Raw genomic sequence first — 22777 nt, 5'->3', positions numbered from 1 at the left:
TCAATGTGTTAGGGCAGCTCAGGAAGAGCTTGTTATTTGAATAAAAGGAAAGAAATTGCTTTCCCCTCCACAACATTTAGGCTTATCACTATCTGTTTCTTTCCTTCCAGCTGAAGCTCACATTTGTGACTGCCAGGATCAGTAAGTAGCCTGGGCCTGAATGTTGGGGTGCCTTCTTGAACCCAGGCAGAATGGAGAGGTGTCCAAAGGAATGCTTCTTGAAAAGTCTCCATCTCTTCTCTAGGCAAGGGTCATCCATACTGAGACTCTGAGGGCTCATACCCTGGGGACATTTAGAAGTGTCCCTTGATTTGTTCTGGAACGTTTTTATGCACCAGGAATTCTCTGGTTGTCATGGAATTTTTCAAATACGGATTTGGTGTTCCTTCCTCACTGAAATGGTTTGATCCTAAACTTGGATCAGAATAATAAAGTTGCTCCATGGCTTCAGAGCAGGTCTCTTTTGTGTCCTGTGGTTCTCTGGGAGGAATCTCAGTTAAAGTCAGAGGCTCCTCAAAACTTTCCCCTGGGGCACAGGCAGGCCTGTAAGGAGAGGCTACATACTCATTTGTTTCTCCTCCCAAAATGTTTTTCTGACCCTTTCCAGCTTCCTCTGTAGAAATCTCTTCCAAAAAATTCTCAAAGTTCACCACTAACTTGTCAATGAGGTCGGTGGGGGCAGAACATGATTTCAGGATCTGGCCTTCTTCTGTGTTTACAGCGTCATCAAACTCCTTCAGATTTAGCTTATTCTAGAAAAGAGAAGTGGGCAATCCAGTCAGTCATGGGGCTTGAACTCTGGGCCTGAGGGCTGTCCCTGAGGTCTTCAGCTCAAGCTAGTGCTCTACCACTGAAGCCACAGCATCACTTCCCCAGTGATAATTTAAGGATACAAATAGAAAGAAAAAGTTCATTAGACCCTCTCCTCTCAGGTACAATTCCCCACATTCCTCTCCAGCTAAGACATGGTGGGCCCATAATCCCCCTAAGAGCTTGGCAAGAGTGCTCCATTCCCTGAGAAATAGTATCCTGTATTCAAACAACTCTTCTAGAAAGTTCAAGGCCATTCCACATCTTCACAACTGCCAGGTAGATAGAAGCACCAAAATTAGACCTCTGGACATGGAAAAGTCATTGCTATAATGGCACACCTGCCACACTGGCACTAGAAAGTCAAAGGTGGTCTTATGACAGAGACAATGAGTTTATCGTCTTTGTATTCCAAGGCCTAGCCCAGCACCTGATATACAGAGGATGATTAGTGAGGGCTCACTGTAGAGTGCTGGCCTACAGCTTCTCCAAAGAGCATTTTACCCACCAGATAATACTGCTTACTAATTAATCAATAGTCCAACTTTTAATGAGTGAGTAAAGAGGAGCAATGCAAGATTGATAAGGCAAAGGAAAGAAGTAAAAAAAAAAAAGTCTATTATAACAAAAATGTTCATGTTACATAAAAAAAACCTTCTGAGATGGGGCTGGGGATATAGCCTAGTGGCAAGAGTGCCTGCCTCGGATACACGAGGCCCTAGGTTCGATTCCCCAGCACCACATATACAGAAAACGGCCAGAAGCGGCGCTGTGGCTCAAGTGGCAGAGTGCTAGCCTTGAGCGGGAAGAAGCCAGGGACAGTGCTCAGGCCCTGAGTCCAAGGCCCAGGACTGGCCAAAAAAAAAAAAAAAACCTTCTGAGTTGAAATTAAAGGCAAATATTTAAAATTCCTATATTAAAAAAAGTGGAAACTGTCTTTCTATAATGTCTTAAAGGCTGTATTTGACTAGGCTTACTTCTACTTAAGCAACAAATCAGACTGTACAAATTTGACAGGTTCTCAATTTTAAAAGGAGGATTGCTACTTAACTATCCCAGAACATCTCAATGCCAGTTACTGTACATACAGTGTGAGGTACAGAATTTGAGGCCGCTTTTAGATTGCCTCACCTGTCAAGTGTCTTTAGGTGGTCTGTAGGCAAATTTGCTCTTGGCTGCTTTTATGTAAATGCCCTCAGATCTTCTTGCCAGGATTTTTTCTCTCCCAGATTAGAAAGCTGGATCAGTAAGGGTAGCGCCAGTGTCCTCCTATGGCATCCTTCAGAGGACCAATTCTAGCCTAGGAATACCTGGGTCCTTGTGAACCTGATGAAGCTCTTTGCTCCTGTCAAGAGCATGAGGCTACATTCACTCCAGGAAAGCTGCTTCCATCTGCTCTGTCAGCTGTTTTCTGGGACTTTTTCAGCCTTGAGTTCTCCTTGTGTGAACCCTGGGAATAAGCCTTCTCTCCCCCTGTTCTCCCCCCACAGCTATTCTGTACAAGAACCCCCTGAAACAAAACAGCAATGTTTACCTTGAGATGATCTCCATGCCATGAGGCTAGACTGCTTTCGGCAGGATTGGGGACATGGGGACAACACAGGTGAGTCAACCTGCTAATAAGAAGTGCGGTCGGTAAGGCTTTCACACAGGAGGTGAGCACAGGAAGTATTTCGTATACACTGTGTGGCTGGGTCAAAACTGAAAAGGTTGCTAAAGGGAATTGTACAGCTCTCTGTTACATGAAGTGACCAAGAGGAGGAAAATGAAATCCTTTGGGGATGGTATTGAAAGTTTTCTTTAGGACTTGATGGGAGACCTTTCCCTCATACAATTCTGTCCCTACCTTCCTCTCTCTCCACCCCTGCCTCCACTCCTGGTTCTCATGTTGGAAACTCCACTATCACAGCATTGTGACCTTGAGGTTTAATCCCTGCAAGAGGCCATACACTAAACCTTGTGAGAGACCCACGCTTTAGAAACGTGGTTCTCAAAGCTTGGTCCCAACCTGCAGCACCAGAGTCCTTGGGTGCCTGGCAGAAATGCAGATTCCTCAGCTTTACCCCAGAACTCTGAATCAGAAACTCTTCCAGGCTAGAGATTAAGGATGATTGCAAGTGTGTCATATTCAAGAGTCTGGGCTGTGGCTATGTTGCAATTTACTATTGGTAACTGAGGTTGACATTAGCTCAAACATTAACTAACCATAGCTGTTTGGGGGAGAAGACCCACAACTCTCCAACATGGAGAGAACATTCTACCAGGAAGGAGCTTTATGATGCCATAAAACTTACTATGGTACCACAAGGCTTATTATGGCAAGGTAACTCAAGACTCAAAGATGAGCTTCCTTCCCACATCATCCAGGAAAGCCTGGGCTAATGCCCCTGTAGCCTGCCTTCCAACACTGAGCCACAGCAAGGAATTAGTTTGTGCTGTCATGTAACTGGCCAACACTTTTAACTCCAGGAGGACATAGCTCCCTGCTCTGTCCCTTGATTCCATCCTGGGTCTGTTCTAGACATGGAGAGCAAGGGCCTCCTTTCCAACTCTATAATCTCAGATGGCAAATGCAACAGCTAAAGCTCATGTGAGAGCTGGCACTCCATGAACTCAAAACTGCCTAGACTTGGTGTGTGGAGCTGTGGAGCTCTGCTTGCTCTTCAGAATTCTGTTAAACCACAGGATAGCTGTTGAATGATCTCATTAAAAGTGCAGCAAGGGGGCTGGGGATATGGCCTAGTGGCAAGAGTGCTTGCCTTGTATACATGAGGCCCTGGGTTTGATTCCCCAGCACCACATATACAGAAAATGGCCAGAAGTGGCGCTGTGGCTCAAGTGGCAGATTGCTAGCCTTGAGCAAGAAGAAGCCAGGGACAATGCTCAGGCCCTGAGTCCAAGCCCCAGGACTGGCCAAAAAAAAAAAAAAAAAAAAAAAGTGCAGCAAGGTAGTAAATGAATAGATGCACCCATTAGGATAGAATGCCCTCTTATACCAATTCCTTCCATTCCTTTCTGCCCATTTTTAAGGCACCCCCTCTTCCTTATAAACTCACTTTGGTTTTTTGAGATTAGAGGTCACGGTCAGGACGATGAGCATAAGAAGGCCTCCTCCAACCAGAGAAGTTACGAGGATAATCTCAAAGATACCTTTAGGGGAAAGAGAACAAAAGTCTGTCATAACCTTTTCACATTCTTGGCAAAAATCAAGGATCATATTTTGGTCTAATAGTTTTAACAGCATTTCTTACTAATTTTCTTTCAATTATATTCAATTTCCTTCCATTAAAAGAACCTTAGATTGTGGCTTCTCCTCTAGTTAATTTCTCTCTGCCTAATCTGATAGACATCAATTGACACTACATTGAAAGACATTTTGTTCACCATGGTCATCTCACAAGCTTTATTCAGTGAATAGTTACTGAGAATTTTCTATTTGCCAAACACTACCCTGTACAATAAAACAAACAGAAGCAAGTGAAAAAATATAGGAGCCCTACAAACATGGACCTTCTGTTCTGGAAGAGGGACTCAAACAATAAATAACCTATAATTATTTCAGATAAAGTAAAATAATAGGATAGAGGTTAATAAGAATAGAGTTAGAGAGAAGTTAGGAAACTTTCCATACGGTGCACTCTCTCCTCTGTTTGGAGTTGATCTTAATAATTAGTGAAAGCAAGCCTGTCATGCAGAATTAGGGGACCAGAAGCAAGTTAAAAAACATGGAGAAAGTGATAGAAATGAGGCCAATAAGGGAAAGATAATTAAAATCCCCCTGAAAACCATGGTTATATGTTAAGTGTAATAAGCCTGGCTGAGAAAGATAAATATTCTCATGTTCATTCTTAGGTGGGAATATAGACTTAAAACAAAATGAATGACATGAATGTAAAATGGGGACTGCTTGGGAGTGGAACCAGAGTTAGGAGGCAAGGGGAAAGCAGAAGGAAGAGGGAGTGAATGTGATCTAAGTATTCCACGCATAACTGTAAAAATACAGAAATAAATGATCATGTTAAATTTGTTTGAAAGAGATGGAAGAGATGATTTCAAAAAGAGGAGCAGAGGGTATGAACTTGATTAAGTATATTACATGTACAAATGGCAATGTGACAATGAGATTCCTTTGAACAATTACTATGTTCTAATAAATTAATCAAAATGGCTGGAGACATAGCTCAAGTGATAGAGATATTGCCTAGCATGTGCATGATACATATATTGAATGTTCAATTGACCCAAACCTTGGATTTAGTCACCAAAACTGGAAAAAAATCTTCAAGCTTTAAGCTTGTGCTATTTATTTCAAAACTGCAGTGTTCTTTCATATTGAATCTAAAGGGTTCACTCCTTAAAATAGTTCTCATATGTCCTTAAAAATCAAAACCTATATTATTCAAGAACTTGAAAAAATAGCTTTCTTTCTCTTATTTTTTCTTCTTCATCCTTCTTAACTTCTTCCTTTGCCTCTAACACTTTGCTTAACTAACCATCATATAAAGCTTTCATATTTTACATTTGCTCTATTTATTCAGTTCTTCTTGCTCCATATGTTTTAATGTAAAAACTAGTAAATTGAACATATTACACATTTAAGCTCAAAAAAATCCACAAATGATAAGATCCTCTTGTGGGTAAGTAGTACTTGGTCAACCAAAATTTTCCTTCCAGGCTCCTACTACCCAATCACATCTGATGTCCAGAAACTGCTGACACTGAACATGGGGCAGCCTTCATCGTGGAAGCTCATCTAGTGCTGAGACTGAAGTTAATATTACACTGAATTGTCTCCTTTTTGCCCCTAGGAAAGGAGACAATGACCAGTCTTTCTAAATTTAGCCCTCCACTAGCCTGCTCCCTCCTGCCTCTGTACCATATGCTTCAGGAAGATGAGTTGAGTCAGAGAATAGGATAGCCCTACTCACCCTATACTGTCTTCCTTTTAGTTTCTCCTACCTTCAGAAATGAGTTACTGCAAATACCAAGAAAAGGTATAGAGAGCTTGAAGAAAGCACTCACTGATTGACAATGTCCTGAAGTTTATTTCAGTCCCATTGAACCCCCCAGCACTGGTGCTAGCCATGATCCAAACAGTGTAAGAGGTCTTCCGTGTCAGAAATGCCAGGTCATACCACAGGATGCTAGAATGCACTGTCTTAGCTAAAGGAAAAATATAGAGGTCAAAGACCACTCCCAAGATTAATTGAAAACTCCATTAGCACTACTATGTCCATTTTCCCTACCCTTGACTATTACCTGCTCAAAATAAGATCAAAAAGGATTAAAGACCTAAATATGAGTTAAAACTATAAAACCTTTCAAGCAACAACATAGGGTAAATCTTCATGACCTTAAATTTCACAATGATTTCTTAAATATAACACTAAAAGCATAAACAACAAAAGAAAAAGTAGAGTGAACTTCATGAAAATTAAAAACGTCAGGATTGGGTATATAGTCCAGAGGAAGAGGGCTTGCCTAGTATGTACAGGGGCCCAGAATAAATGCCCAGCACCACACAGAAAAAAGCTTTAAAAGAAATTTAACAATATACACTATGTTCAAATGAACTATGTAACTTGTTGCAAGGGTTGGAAAGGGAAAGTGGGAGAAAGTGAAGGGAGAGGTGAAAATGCCCAAGAAGCACTGTATTCATAACTTGACTCATGAAATTGTAACCCCTTTGTAAAACTCCTTAATAATAACAATTTTTTAAAAGCTCTTGTTCATCAAAAGACAGTACCAAAATAGTAAGCAAACATGGAGACAATATTTACAAATAATATATTTGATAGTTTATATTTACTATACATAAAAATCTCATAAGTCGGGGCTGGGGATATGGCCTAGTGGCAAGAGTGCTTGCCTCATATAAATGAGGCCCTGGGTTCAATGCCCCAGCACCACATATACAGAAAATGGCCAGAAGTGGCGCTGTGGTTCAAGTGGCAGAGTGCTAGCCTTGAGCAAAAAGAAGCCAGGGACAGTGCTCAGGCCCTGAGTCCAAGCCCCAGGACTGGCCAAAAGAAAAAAAAAATCTCGTAAGTCAACACCAAAAAGACAACTCATTTTTAAAGTGGTAAAAAATAATAATAATAAAATATTTCTCCAAAGGAGATCAACGAATGATCAAACTACATGAACAGATGCTCAACAACATTAGTTATTAAGTCAATGAGTTATCACTTTATACTAAACAGTAACTTGTTATACCATAGATAACCATACTGAATGGTTTTATGCATTTGTTTTTTGAGTGTTTTTGCAATACTGGGAACTGAACCTAGGGCCTTGCATGTGTTAGGCAAGTGAGTTGAGTCAGAGAATAGGATAGCCCTGAGCTATCCCACCACTGAGCTACACCTCAGTGATGATCAGAGTATATGAAATTGCCTCTGAAGAGGCAATCCAGAAGCACAGGACAATTTAGTAGTTTCCAGAGCCCATGAAAGGAGGAGAATAATAAGCAAATGATGAAAAGGTACCAAGTTTCTTACGATGGGAAAAGAAAACTTCTGGGGTTAGAGATATTAATAGTTGTACAACATTGTGAATGTTCTTAATGCCATGAAATTGTATGCCTTTTAAAAAATTTTTATTGTAAAGGTGCTGTACAGAGGGATTACAATTACTTAAGTCAGGTATTGAGTATATTTCTTTTCTTCTCTTTTTTCTTTTTCAGTTGTGGGGCTTGAACTCAGGGCCTGGGTACATTCATCCTCTTTGTGCTCAAGGCTACCACTCTACCACTTGAGCCACAATGTCACTTCCAGTTTGGGGATGGTTAATTTGAGATAAGAGCTTCACAGTGGGGGCTGGAAATATGGCCTAATGGCAAGAGTGCTTGCCTTGTATACATGAAGCCCTGGGTTCGATTCCCCAGCACCATATACAGAAAATGGCCAGAAGTGGCGCTGTGGCTCAAGTGGTAGAGTGCTAGCCTTGAGCAAGAAGAAGCCAGGGACAGTGCTCAGGCCCTGAGTCCAAGCCCCAGGACTGGCAAAAAAAAAGAGTTTCACAGGGACTTTTCTGCTCAGGCTGGCTTTGAACTGCCATCCTCAGATCTCAGCCTTCCGAGTAGCTAGGATTATAGGCATGAGCCACCAGCACCTGGCTTGAGTATATTTCTTTTTGAACAGTTCACCCCCTCCTAATGTGACAAATTTTATGTGTCTCATTTACTACAACAAAAACAAAATTTAGTCTGAACAGCCCAAATTTAGGATGTCAGGAGATATTGTACTCAAAAGCAAAAACAAAGCACATATTGACAGTGGACAGTAGAACTCATGGTACAGAGCCCTGTAATGGAGAGAGAGAGAGAGAGAGAGAGAGAGAGGGAGTGAGGGAGAGAGAGACAGAGAGACAGAGAGAGACAGAGACAGAGACAGAGAGAGACAGAGACACAGAGACACAGAGACACAGAGAGAGAGAGAGAGAGAGAATATCTGTTAAGGGCCATCAAACAAGGTCTGTCCATCCTACTTTACCTAACTTTTTAAGCTAGGAGTATCTTTCTCAGGTATATTAATGGTCTGAGGACTTCCAAAGGGATTGACACATTTGTTTCGTGGCCAGAACAAATTATATCAACTCTTCCATTCCTACAGGACTCTTAGGTATTGTCACCCCACTTTTCATTTAAATGGTGATCTTAATCCCATTTTCAGAGAACCTGAAAGAAGCTTAATGGATCCGTACAAAGATACAGGTCCCAGCTCAGGGGCCATCGCTATGACACATCTAGCCTTATCATCTGTTTGGGAAGCTGTGTTTTTGTTTTCGTATTTGCTTGCTTTTTTTATTTTAGCTTGACTATGACCACACTTACAGAATTCTTTTCCACCTTCAGCTCGGTAAAATATGGTATAGTTCCTAATAAAACCATTTCTCTGGCTCTTAGGAATCTCTTTCCAAGTGATCATGGCTGTCTTCACACCAATGTTCTCCACCTTGGTCACAGGACCTGCTGATGGAACTTGAAAGGACAGAAAGATAAATAAGCCATGCAGATCCGCCCCCTACAAAGACTCTGCCAGCACTCAGATTAAAACTGCACATTGTCGGAGATACAGCACAGAGGTTGAGTGATGAACTACTGAGTCAGCTTGTCTGGAGAAATTGTTTTCTGCAGTTATATATATATATATATATATATATATATATATATATTGTCTTTTTAATTTGGTACTGGGGATCGAACCCAGGACATAGCACTTGCTAGGAAAGCACTTTGCCACTGAGCTCCATCCCAGCCCTAGAGTCACACAGTCACACATCTTGAGCAAAATGATTAGAAACAAAGGCCAGAGAAAAAGTACTGTCTTACAGACCTCTCATTCCAATTTGACACCCAACTCCTTTGTTTACATTTGTAAAGTATCTATTATCTTTGATAATAGTTGAATTATTTGATAATTAGAAGATATTAATGTCTAAATATCTTAAAGATATTAATATCTGGAAGATATTAACTTCTAAAAAGATGCACTCTGAGTAATTCACCAGTAAAGCCCTTGTTTATTGCTTCATAATTAAAAATAATTTTGACAATGATCAACTTATGATGAACCTGTAGGATCTGAGTTGGTTCTATAATTAAATGTTATTCCTGGCTGCATTCTACTTGTACATCTTCTTTTAATGCTGAACATTTTGTTTCACAACTCTGAGCTTCAGTTTTCCATTTGTGAAATCAGCGTTGGATTTGGTGATTGCTAATGTGTACACAGTTTTGAAACTCAGTGTCTCTTATTTCCTGATCCTAATTGCATCAAATACACATAGTTTAATAAAGATAAAGGTGCAGCACAAATAGATCCCAAAACAACCTAAAATAAGTTGTAGGTATTCACAGCAGCATCTGAATATTGAAGGCTCCCCCAAAGTTTCCATTTCCCCACAGGGCTTGTCCGTACATACTCTTTTCTCCACTATAAGCCTGGATGGAATACGGCTCTCCCACTTGATCTTGCAGTATTGGATAAACAGAGATGTTATAGCACTGGAAAGGTTTTAGTTTATCTGGGAAAAAAAGGAAAGAAAAAAATCTCCAAGTAAACTCAATGGATAGTAAAAGACAAAAAAATTACACTTGGACATAATAAACAGGACTCTAAACATTCACACAGCGAGACCAAAGGAGGCTGTTCATAGGAGAGCACAAGGGCGCAATGGTTATGTGCCGATGATCATATAAAATGGTGCTTATTAAAATGAACTCCAAGAAATAGGAACAAGAAGGTTTTTTATTTTACTTTTTGTGGGTTTTTTCTTCTTTTTGTTGCTTTAAAAAAATTTTCTGTACCTTTTGTCTTGTATGTAAGTTTATCTGATTTTTGGAGGATAAGGGGAAGCACAGAAATGGTGGGACAAAAGGTGAAGTAATGCAGTAGTGATATTCACTAGAAACAACTATAGTACTTGTAGGGGAGAGGGGTTGAGGGGGAGAAAAGCAGGAGAAACTGATGGAAGAAGTGACACTGTTCAAAATGAAATGTACTCATTCCCTAATCTATGTAGCTATAACCACTCTACATCACCTTTACAATAAAATAAATAAATCAGCAGTAAATAAAACCCTATCAGAGTAGAAGGAAAATTGGATCAAAAATTGTGGACTAAGGGACTGGGAACGTGGCTTAGCAGTAGAGTGCTTGCCGAGCATGCATGAAGCCCTGGGTTCAGTTCCTCAGCACCACATAAACAGAAAAAGCTGGAAGTGGCACTGTGGCTCAAATGGTAGAATGCTAGCCTTGAGCAAAAAGAAGCCCTGAGTTCAAGCCCCAGGAGTGTTAGCCTTATAAATTTGGCTCCACTGACATTTGGTGAATATATGTTTAAAATGATAATATCCTCTTGTTGCATTATTCCTTTTGTCAATATGTAGTAACCCTCTTCTAAATAATTTTGGTTTGAAGTTAGACTTCTTATTTACAAGACCAGCTATTTTACTGGCTTTTGGGTTCTATTTGTTCAGAATATTGTTTTCCAAACTTTCACTTTAGTCAGTGCTTGTTTTTCCTAGTGAAATGTGTTTCTTGCAGGCAACAAATGATATGGTCTTGCTTTTTAATCCAATGTGCCAGTCCATGTGTTTTTATTGCAGTATTGAAACCATTGTCATTTTGAGTAATTCCTACCATTTGGGGTTTTTTGTACATTTACATTTGCATCTTTCCTAATCCTTAATTATTTGTTTAGTATTCTAGTGGAATTTATTTTTACTTAAATTTCCATGGCTGTATAAATTTCCTCTTCTGCACAAGATTCATTTAAATATCTTCTGTAAGGCTGGCTTGGATGTCATAAATTATTTAATTATGAAGGATACCTTTGCTGGATACAGAATTTTTTTCCAGAGCTTGATATATGGCCTTCCATGGCCCCACTCCTTTTGGAGTTTCTGTTGGGAAATCTGTTGTCATTCTGATGGTATTGCCTTCATAGGAGACTTGGAACTTCTCTCTTGCAATATGGGTGGGTGGGGGTGGCAACACAATTCCTCCATTATTGGAAGACTCTCTCTTTATTCTGTATACTTATGATGTGGGGTCTTTCTTTTCTGGTCTTGTCTATTTTATAATGTTCTAAAAGTCTCCTGTCATTAGATGACAGGACTTTCAATGCTTTTGCAAATTTTCTACTGTTATTTTGCTGAATAAGTTTTCCATGTCTTCTGTTTGCATCTTGTTTCCATCTTCTGTGCCCATGGTTTGTAAATTTATCCTTTTGATGATGCTCCAGTGATCTTCTATGTTCCATTCTTAATTTTTAAAATCTTTACCTTAAAGTTCTAATTCATCTACTTTATCTTCAACCCTTGGTATTCTGTCTTCAATTTGATCCAGTCTCTTGGCTTGTCTTGCAGCTGAATTTTTTATGACATATTGAGCTTTTTATTTTCAGAATTTCAATTTCATTCTTTTTTTGGAACTCTTTCTCTATTGAATTCCTATTTCATGTGCTGCATTGATTTCCTTATTTAGCTGTTTCTTTTTATTATCTTTGAAATCCTTCAGATGGTTATATTTCTTTTCTAATTTTGCTAATTATTCTTACAATCTTTTTTTTTTTTTTTTTTTTTTTTTGGCCAGTCCTGGGCCTTGGACTCAGGGCCTGAGCACCAGCCCTGGCTTCTTCCCACTCAAGGCTAGCACTCTGCCACCAGAGCCACAGCGCCCCTTCTGGCCGTTTTCCATATATGTGGTGCTGGGGAATGGAACTGAGAGCTTCATGTGTAGGAAGCAAGCACTCTTGCCACTAGGCCATATTCCCAGTCCTCTTACAATCATTTTGAATCCTTTGGGATTTTGTCAATTTCATTTTCAGTAGGGTACATTCTAGTGAAGTTTCTGTCTTTTGGAGAAATCATGCTATCACTTTTTTTCATGTTTCTTGTGTTTCTGCCTTGAGATTTGCACGTTGGAAGCCAAGTTTTGGCTGGATCATCTGTAGTCTTCTGGCTTAAGTATTCTCACTTTCAGGGAGTACTGTGTAGAGACATAACTGAGGTACAGTTTCTCACCACAGGACTGCAGATAAAGTTCAGTAGTCAAACATTCATCCATATATTCATTGCACTGGGCTTTATCTACAGCAGCACTCAGCCAGAGACTAATTAGCTGGGTTCTCTTATAATTTCTAGTGTACAGGTTAGTGTATATGTCAGTTGGGGGTGGGGACAGTCAAAGGTCAGTTGTCCATTTCTGTGATGTTTTTATTTTTGAAGCTTCCTTTCTTATGTGCTGGGATCCACTAATAGCCTTAAGGAACTTTGCACACAGTATCTTATGTGGGCTTATATTTGCTTCACAGTGCTCTAGTTTGTGCCCACAGGGAAAACCACCACCGAGACCAGAAGTCTCCTCTCCATTGTGTTGGGTGGCATGGAGTGGGGGGAGGCAAGAACAGAACACTGAATTCTGCACTGAAGGTGAAGAAAGGTAGGCCACAGGCACTCTGCCTGCCAGTCTCAGTGCATTCAGCTCCCAGATACCAATCCATTGTCCTGTGGGAAAAAGGTAGCAGAAAATATCCTGTGGTTCTCAGGACCCATGCTCAGCATTCTCAGTCCCACTTGAGAGCAAACACTGCAGTGAAGAGGGCAGGCAGTTCCTAGAGGTCAGTCTTGGTGCTTTTAGATCCTCCCCAACAGTTCCCGGCCTGGTGGTGGCACCTTCAGATTCTCCTCCCCTTCAGAGTGCTGGCACTGGGGCTTTCTGTTTCTCCAGGATTCTCAGCTGTCTTGTCCCTTTCATGGTTTCTAGTGCTCTCCCTCTCTCTATTTAGAATTTACCTTCTTCCAGGGACAGTGCTCAGGCCCTGAGTTCAAGCCCCAGGACTGGCAAAAAAAAACAAAAAAAAAAAAACAAAGCAAATAGAATTTAGCTTCTATCTAGTTACCATTACTCTTTCATTCATGGAGTCAGAGAAAGCTTCTAGTCTGTCATTGCCACTTCCATCTTTTTTTGTCTGAGACGGGGTCTCATGGTGAAGCACTATTCCTACCTCTGCCTCCAGAGTGTTGGTATTACAGGCATCTGCCACCACATCTGGCTAGCATATTTCTTAATAGAGATTCTATTAAGCATTGAGAAATGGTCAGAGTGATAGGATTAACAGGGCAAAGCTTCAGTTATATGTATTACCTGATTCAGGGACTTTCTTGAAAAGAAGGACAATCTTTGGGGGAATGACTAGTTCTTAAACAGATGACAAGATAAGGAGTACTCCAGGTAAGATACATGGGATCCAATCTCTGATGTTATCCTGAGGATAATAAGGTGTTTGTGAAGGAGTCAGGCATGGTTAGCACACATCTTTAACACCAGCACTCAGGAGGCTAAAGCTGGAAGATCTCAAGTTCAAAGACAGCCTGGACTACATAGCAAGAGCTTAGGTCCTGGATTTCATTACCAGCACCATACATACAAAACAGGATATCTTGGAAGGGATCTTTGATGCTGGATGCTAAGAGAATATTTTCTTCTCCATCTGGAGACAGGCTAGATCCCTGGTCTGACACAGCTTTGACAGCTATGCCTGGTCAAATGTTATTACCACATGTTCACCTTTGAAACGAAAGTTAAAGATTTAAAAACTGATTTAAATGAAATCAACGTGTGCACATTGTGTGCCAGCTACCTTGCTCAATTGTCCAGTTTTTGGCTTGAGACACAGATTCCCAGAAAAAAGTAGACAGCTCTGAGTTTGAGTCTGGGAACCACTCAACTATCCATTTGTTCACTTCTGGAACAGTGCTTTCCCACGTCACCACTAGCTGATCTTGAATAAAGCAGGCCTGCACGACTTTAATGCATTGAAATGCTGAAAGGAAAAAAGAAAAAGCATTGCTTCAGAGCTACCAAATCACTCCATATGCACAAGCCACACTGACACCCAGAGTCCATCATGTCCATTACAACCTCCTTATGACTGCTGTTGTGTTTATTTCCTTTTGTCCCTTAATCTTAAGTGATTAAATGTCTTCTTAATTTACTTTTATCTCTCACACACTGAACTGTTTCCAGAAACAGATCTCACCACAGAGCTACTGATTAAAATGATTTATGTTGTAAACCTGCAAGTAAAAGAAAATTACACCTGGAAAACTAACAAAGAGTCTGTCAGCAGGAGTGTATATTTAGGATTTTCATTTTTGTAAGCCACAGGTTATGGGTCCTTTTCCCAAACATGGCCAGCCAATTTGTGAATCTGAGAAAGTGGCTCTGAGAAAGGGCCACTAAGGCATGAGCAACTTGTGAAGCTAGCATAAGGCCAGGGGAAGGAGCACTGGGCCTAGTGTATCAGTTCCACATAATCTATACAGGTCCTACTACTCCCTCATCCCCACAGCCTTGAATGGTTCCCAGCCTGTCCAGGCTGAAGGTTGCTAGAACACTGGAAATTTTACCTTAACTCTTTTTATACCCTCTCAGAAACCCTTCGTAGTTTGTTTCATTTGGTTGGAATACTGCTAATATGCATCTTATTCTCCGTAATTCTCCTGCAGAACCAAGCAGAAACCACATTCTCCAGGACTTTTATATTAGGTTGTAGGTATTTGGAAATAGGCTCATTGCAGATATAATTCAGATGGTGGGTCCTTCACTTAATAAGACTAGTGTTCTTATAAGAAGAGAATAATTTGGATACAGAAAGAGAGATCCAGGAAGCTGGCCATGTTAGAAGTGAGGCAAGAATTGGAAGCCTGGAGCCAATGACTCCTACCTGTAATCTTAACTACTTAGGAGGCTGAGATCTGAGGAACAAAGTTGGAAGCCATCCCAAGCAGGAAAGTCAATGAGACTCTTATCTCCAATAAACTACTCAGAAAAAGACAAAATAGATGCTGTGGCTCAAATGGTAGAGTGCTAACCTTGACCAAAAGAAGCACAGGAAGCTTAGTCCCAGAGTTCAAGCCCCAGGACCAGAAAAAAAAAAAAAGTAACTGGAGTTATTGAAGCTGCTATAAGCCAAAGCATACGTAGGGCCACTGAAAGTGGGGAAAAGATAAAGAAAGACCCTCCCTTTGAGACTTAAGAGGAAGTACTGTCCAGCCAATAACTTGATTTTGTACCTTCAACTCCGACAATAGAAACATGAAATTTCTGTTGTTTAAAATCATATAGTTTGTGTATTTCATTTACAAACACCCAAGGACAATAAAAAGACCTTTGGCTCAGCTCCCCCATCCCTGATTTTCCCTCACTTCCTTTTCTAGCTTCCTTGGACTCATTTTCTTCATAAATGACTCACCCATAAATCTTGACCAAAAAAGATGAGTGAGTCATTGTTCCAAGCCCTACACCCCTATTTATCAATCCCAGAGCTTAGAGAAGCATAGAAGCCAGGTAGAAAGTTCCAGGCATCCTACAGAGACTGAAGAGAGCATGAAGAGTATAGGAATGGTTTCACATCACAACCACAAAAGAGTCCAGATCATCATTCTAGAGATTATGCATGGACTTTCATATTCGTCTATCATTCAGCAAGAACTTTTTGAGCAATGTTCAAATACAATGCATCAATAAGAATGGGAAGAAGCATAGTTGATCCCCCCCCCTCAAAAAAAAGGGGAAAGGAACTTGGCTACAAACACCATCAAGACATTGTGATATACAAGATACTGGGTATGTTGCATATGGGTGCTATTCTTGTGTCGCTTCACCTTTCTCACCTGCACCGTCTTAGCCCAAACTCTACCCTGACAGTCTTTCCTGCTCCATTTACCCCACAAATGGCTGTGCTAGTCCTGCCTGCCTCAGACCACTCCACAGCTGCCTGCTGCCTAAGGTCTCAGAAATTTCAGGATGTTCAGGCACCAGGAATGTTTCTGAGGCCAATCAAGAATCCAGGAACAAGGGTTTGTGTAGCCCAGTCCCTATTCTAAAGATGAGAACAAGGGAGCTCACACAGGTAAATAACCAGAACTGCCTCAAACAGCATCTGTGACCAGGACATCAAGTCACATTTTATTAACTGATTTAAGTATAAGACTCTAGATAAAGTATACTACACCAATTTGGTTCATGCAGACCAGGACTAGAATCCTACCTGAGAGGTCTTGGGGTAAATTACTAAAATTTCCTGGATATGCTTATCAGCTAAAAACTGAATCCAATAGCTTTGACATCATGGGTCTTTTCAAACTAAAATGAAATTACCTAAACAACTTTGCATAATGCATGACATCCTAGTGGACAATTTGTAATGATTATACTTATTAATAAAAGTTAGAATTAATATAATAACTATCCCAGTTGCTTCTATTTTATTAAACAAAATTCTATAGAACATTATTTTTGTGTATCCAGGACAGGTCTATGTAAACTTCCTCTATAAAGTCAGACAGTAAATACTTAAGGCTTTGGAGAAGAAACAGCCTTTCACAACCACTTAGTGCTGCACAAAAGAAGCCATAAACAATATGTAAATAGATAGATGTGACTACTGGTAGCTCACTACTATAATCCTAGCTACTCGGGAAGCTGAGACTTGGAGGATCATGATTCAAAGCCAGACTGTGTAAAAAAGTCTGTGAGCATCCATCTCCAACTGACCAGCAAAAAAGTAGGCTGAAGCTATGGCTCAAGTGGCAGAGCAAACAAGCCAAGTGAGAGCATGAGGCCCTTAGATAAAACCCCAATATCAACATACACATATACAGAAGGATCACTTACAAAACCAGATGTTGAGCCAGATGTGGCCTGCAAGCTATAGATTGCCAATAACTATGCAAGACTATGACAAGTGATACTTCTGATACAAAGCCAGAAACAAACAACAACAGAAACCTTATGATTTTTTAAAATTTAGCATAACTTAGATTATTAAAGTATATTTTACATTTCTAAAATTGGCAATTCAAAACTCTGATAGTTAATCTACCTGGCCATTATTTATTTATTTATTTATTTATTTATTTATTTATTTATTTATTTATTTATTGTAGTCTGAGAGATGCACAGAGTGTCAGGTGTGTCTGGGATGGTGTTTCCAGAAACATTTAGATCATATGCAGGCCAACAGAGAATGGATTAATCCCTTAATGAATCTATATATCTATAATGTGATAATATTGCTGGGATGTGGGGCAAAATAGATCAGGATGATTTGGAGGGTGCGGGTCATGAGGGGTGTCCCCACAGGGGCTTCATTGTGCCCTGGCCTCTTCCTGGATCCCTTTTTCTCTGCTTTCTGTCTGCTGTGTTGTGAATTGCTCTGCCTCACCCTGCCATGATGGGCTAACACCTCTGAAAACATGGGTCAAAATCAATCCTCTCTTTAGCTCATTATGTCAGGTATTTTATTCACAATGAAAACTTAACTAATATAAATGTCTAATAGAAATTTAATTAAACAGAATTCTTTCTTTACTTGTTTATGGTACTAGAGTTTGAACTCAGAGCCTCAAAACTGTTAAGCAGGTACTCTATCACTTTTTTGCTCTAGCTAATTTTCATGCAGGGTCTTACACTTTTGCCCAGGGCTGGCCTCATGCCTCAATCCTCCCACCAATAGCCTCCTACACCAGATGTGATTGCAGATAAATATCCCATGCCAACTTATTGATTGAGGTAGGGGAATCTCACTAACTTTTTTGCCTGGGTTGGCCTCCAACTGTGATCCTCCTTATCTCCTCTCCCAAGAAGCTGTGATTACAGTTGTGAGTCACTACACCCAGCCCAGAAATTTTATTAAGAATGAAAATATTGGGCTGCACTATAACTTAGTGGAAGAATTCTTGCCTAACATGCACAAGACTCTAGGTTCATCTAGTAACTCACCCAGATACACACACAAAATGACAATTGTATCTTGTAGACATGCAATGATTTGAGCCCAAGACTGTTGATCCAAAGTCCATGCTTCTATGCCCTATATCTGCTGCCTCCCATTCTGGGGCCATGCACAGAAACTGAGATTACTATTCAGCAGCACCTCTATTAACAAAGACTGTGTACTCCAATAACACATGTTGTTTGTCAGAAACTTTATTACCAAACTATTGGATAGGTAAGAAGCAGGATGCTGGGAACCAAGGACTATGGGAAATTCTATTAAAACTAAAACAATCCCAAGTACAGCTCAAAACACAAAAGTATGCATGAACACCTAGTTCTAAAATGAGGGCAAAAGTGGTTAGATGTAGGAAAAAGAGATTGAAGGACAGGCAGTAAAATCTAGAACTGGCTGTGAAGATGCCTAGGCTAAGGGAAACAGAGAGAACAAATCGGAGAGAACATTCCCTAAGTATGGTATAATTGGAAAAAATATTTCTGAGAACTTACCCTATGTCAATGACTGTGTGCTATTCTGGGTGTCAAAACTTAGACTTTGATAGAAAGAAAAAGAAATGTTAAACCAAAATTGCTGCTCTTGTGAGACATCTTATTGAAGGATAAAAGGGCAATAAAATAAATGCAAAATACATGAAATAAAGAATAGTCTAATGATAATAAAGAAAAAAAACAAAGAAAACTTATTACAATTCTCATACAAGAATTGAAAGAAGGCATTTTATACCAAAACAGGAAAAAAAAAGTATTAGTTGCCCTAGGAGCTCTAAGACATTCAAACGACTTAATCGAAAGTATAAGGAGTGACTTATTGGCAAACATAAGTATAAGAATTTTTCCTAATTCGGTAATCACAAGGGAGAGGAAAAGAAAGAAAACAGAGAGTGAGCACTCGGCCACTAGGAACATAATCAGCTCCATCTGTGGAGAATCAAGTTCAGTGGAGGCCTTAGACTTTGAGGACAAAGCTCTCAAATATGACAGCTTCATGTGGCTCAATCCACTTTTTGTCTCATGTTGGACCAGAACCAACATGTAGAATTTCCAGGCTCTGTGATATCTCTTTTGAACATAGGCTTTATTCCAAAGGAACTTTATTTCAAGGGGCTTGTTACCAGCAGATTCTGTCTTCCCTTCACAACCTAGAAAGTTCTCTCTCCTTTTTCATTTTGACTCAAGAGAATAGCTATCCTTGAGAAGACAAGGACTTCTCCTTGGCCAACTGCATAGTGCTATACACCCAAATGAGAAGTTTGTGCTCTACTTACGCTTCTCTTGAATAGCAGAAATCCTCAGAATGGCCCCCGGAGACTCCCCAAGAGAATTATAAGCAGTCACGAACACCCAATAGGTCTCATTGCTCAGATGAAGATCAAGCTGTTGATTAGTAGTAGTCCTTGTTTTATTGTGATGACTATTGTTTCCTGGAAAGTACCATATATTGTAGCCAAGTATTTTTTCCAGAACTGGGGCTCCTCTTGCCTTCTGAACCCAAAGGAAAAAATATTTGTTGCCAATTAAAAATATAAAGGTAGGCTGGAAATGTAGCTTAGAAGTTGAATGCTTGCCTAGCATGCATGAAGCCCTGGGTTCAATTCCTCAGCACCACATAAACAGAAAAAGCCAGAAGTGTCACTGTGGCTCAAGAGGTAGGGTGCTACCCTTGAGCAAAAAAGAAGCCAAGGACATTGCTCAGGCCCTGAGTCCCAAGCCCCAGGACTGGCAAATGTGTGTGTGTGCGTGTGCGGGTGTGTGTGTGTCTGTGTGCACGCATACACGCGCACGCGCTGAGATAGTTGCTAAGATAAATGGAGCATGTAGGGTAATGTTAGCTATTTGGTCTCAAACTATGATCAGCAAATTCCCCATTCAGAATAAACAACATTTTCTTTGTGGGTATATTAATCCTTCAAGGTAAAAAGAAGGGATCTAGTACATGATACCTTGGTACCAACTCTTCTTTTTCTTTTTCTTTTTTTGGCGAATCCTTGGGCTTGAACTCAAGGGCTGGGCATTGTCTCTGAGCTTCTTTTGCTCAAGGCTAGCACTCTACTACTTGAGCCACAGTACTGCTTCTAGCTTTTTCTCTTTATGTGGTACAGAGGAATCAAACCCAGGGCTTCATGCATGCAGTCAAGCACTCTACCACTAAGCCACACTCCCAGCCCTGGTATCAAGTCTTAACACTTAAGTTCAACTTCATAACACTAAAACTAGGAAACATCCCAAGCCAGTGTAAGCAAATTATTTCAATTTTCTTCTGGTTGTACTTTCATTCCATCAGATACAGGCAAAGGTATAAGAGCTAAAAATCCAAGGCATGCCCTCTGAGCCAATCTGAACTCTGGTCTCACCTTGAGCATCTATGCTCTTGTCTTCTATCCTTGTCTTTCCTCTCTGAAGATAGTCAGCTTCCTTGGGCCAGGTACCCAGACAGGCATCCAGCAAAGACAACTAAAACATTGAAGGTTGTCTTTCCAGACCCAAACCATTGGTGAGGAGCCTAAAGTGGAATCCCAGGGTCTCCAAGCCAAACCTTTATTTTTAGCCTTGAAATTAGACCCGTTGGGGGCTGGGGATATGGCCTAGTGGCAAGAGTGCTTGCCTCGTATACATAAGGCCCTGGGTTCGATTCCCCAGCACCACATATACAGAAAATGGCCAGAAGTGGAGCTGTGGCTCAAGTGGCAGAGCGCTAGCCTTGAGCAAAAAGAAGCCAGGGACAGTGCTCGGGCCCTGAGTCCAAGCCCCAGGACTGGCCAAAAGAAAAAAAAAAAAAAAAGAAAGAAAGAAATTAGACCCGTTGACCAGATGTTCTGAGTAATTCCCAGGAATTACAGGACTTTCCAGTTTTTCAACTTCTATTGTGGATTATAAACATAGATGGAACAGAATGGTTGAATGTACAGTCAGACCGGGCTTTAAAACCACTTCCAGTTCAGTAACTTCTTTCCCTGGGACCACAGAAATGAAAGGCCAACTAGAAAGTTGCTTTCATTTCTCAAGATAACTTATTCTTAGGAAAATAACCACTTAATTGAGGTATAATTCGCATCCTATAAAAATTCACTGATTTGAGCTGTTACATTGCTTTTGCAATATTGAAGATGGGAATCAGTGCCTGCTGGATATTAGGCAAGCACTACATACATCCATAGCCTATAATATTCACTGTTTAAAAGTATGCAATTCAATTAGAAGCCAGTGGTTCATGCCTATGATCCTCACTATTCAGAAGGGTCATTTCTGAGAATCATGGTTCGAAGCCAGCAGAGGCAGAAAAGTTTATGAGACTCTAATCTCCAGTTAATGAGAAGAAAAAAAAAAAGCTAGAAGTGAAGGTGTGACTCAAGTGGAAAAGTGCTAGCCTACATGGGAAAAGCTAAGAGATACAGCCCTAAGTCCAAGCTCCAGTACCAAAAAATAAAGTGTAATTCAACCATTTTTAGGATAGTCATAGACTCATACAACCTTCACTACTACCAAAACTAAATATCTTTTTCTGCATTCTTTTTTGTTATCATATTTATGAAGTTAAAAAGGAGTGATAAAAAGTAAACACATATAATTTTGTTGTTTCATGGTTGTTGTTATTTTGTTTTTTGCTATCTTCTCTCAAACAAATGAAAAAGCAACAGATCAGACTAGTCCTGGGCAGGTCAGTGGCAAGGGTTTGGGGAGAAAGACGGACTGTGAGGAACCTAAAGCATTTTTTTAATTAGCCAAATTCTTAGAAAACTCTCCTATTGAGACAAAAGGAATGCCAATCCTCAGATAACAGGGGAGGGGGAAAGATAGGGAAGTCTGTGTCACTTACCACACAGGCTCATCTACTTAACCCTTATCCACCACTGTGTAGCTAAAACCACATGTGAGTATGTGCCCTTGTGTACTTCCCTCACTCCAAAAGTATGTTCCCAGAGTCATCTGTCTCCATGCTTGATAAATGAGAAAGAAACCACAACATCTGGAATTGATTCTCAAAGATTTCTCCACACCACTGATGGAGCTTTCCCAAGTCCGCTGCCTTTGCAACCTGAGCTTGTCCACAGCTCTTGGGTGTGAAGGAAGAGGGATTAAGGCAGGAGATCCTCCAACTCTAAAGTAATTAGGTTTGCATATTATTTGGCAAACCAGGGTGCTCTCTCTCTCTCTCTCTCTCTCTCTCTCTCTCTCTCTCTCTCTCTCTGTCTGTCTTTCTCTGTCTCTCCCTCTCTCTCTTAAAAGAATCTAACTTGCCTTCACCAAGAAGGAAAGGACAGGTATATTTCCTGAGAATTCTGGAGACATGCTAAAGATCTGTGGCAACTTATGCCTCTCTTTCTTCTTCCCCTCAACTTCCCATCTTTTTTCCATTATTTCCCATAGGTTTTTCCATTTTGGTTTTTCCTGCCCTATGTGTTACCTCTTCCCATTCCTTTTCTTGGCTTTTCCCAATTTCTTTTCTTATCACCTATGCCTTTCTCCTCTTTCCTTCATTACCTAGCTGTCTTCTTGTTTCTTATTCAAAGGCCTCCACCCTAATTCTACTCTATTCTATTAATTCTATTAATTATTCTATTATTCTATTAATTCTATTAATTCTATTCTATTAATTCTACTCCTCTTCTGCCTTAGCCCAAACTCCCCCAGTATTCAAATAGACACACAGGTCTGGTATG

General features: G+C 40.3%; 1 protein-coding gene across 1 annotated transcript in view; it reads right to left on the bottom strand.

Annotated features, from left to right (window-relative positions):
* Window positions 1-293: 293 nt before the first annotated feature.
* Window positions 294-22777, bottom strand: part of Il31ra (interleukin 31 receptor A) — a 56211-nt gene continuing 33727 nt past the window's right edge. Inside the window, 8 exon segments of the mRNA XM_048368258.1 lie at window positions 294-752; window positions 2345-2426; window positions 3867-3960; window positions 5833-5973; window positions 8645-8791; window positions 9736-9837; window positions 13960-14142; window positions 19385-19601. Coding sequence (XP_048224215.1) covers window positions 294-752; window positions 2345-2426; window positions 3867-3960; window positions 5833-5973; window positions 8645-8791; window positions 9736-9837; window positions 13960-14142; window positions 19385-19601 — 1425 coding nt within the window.

This window comes from Perognathus longimembris, chromosome 19 (assembly GCF_023159225.1).
Source record: "Perognathus longimembris pacificus isolate PPM17 chromosome 19, ASM2315922v1, whole genome shotgun sequence".
In the NCBI taxonomy this organism is placed as follows: Eukaryota; Metazoa; Chordata; class Mammalia; order Rodentia; family Heteromyidae; genus Perognathus; species Perognathus longimembris.
Note: the sequence above shows the minus strand (reverse complement) of the source record. Positions and strands in the feature narration are given on the sequence as shown.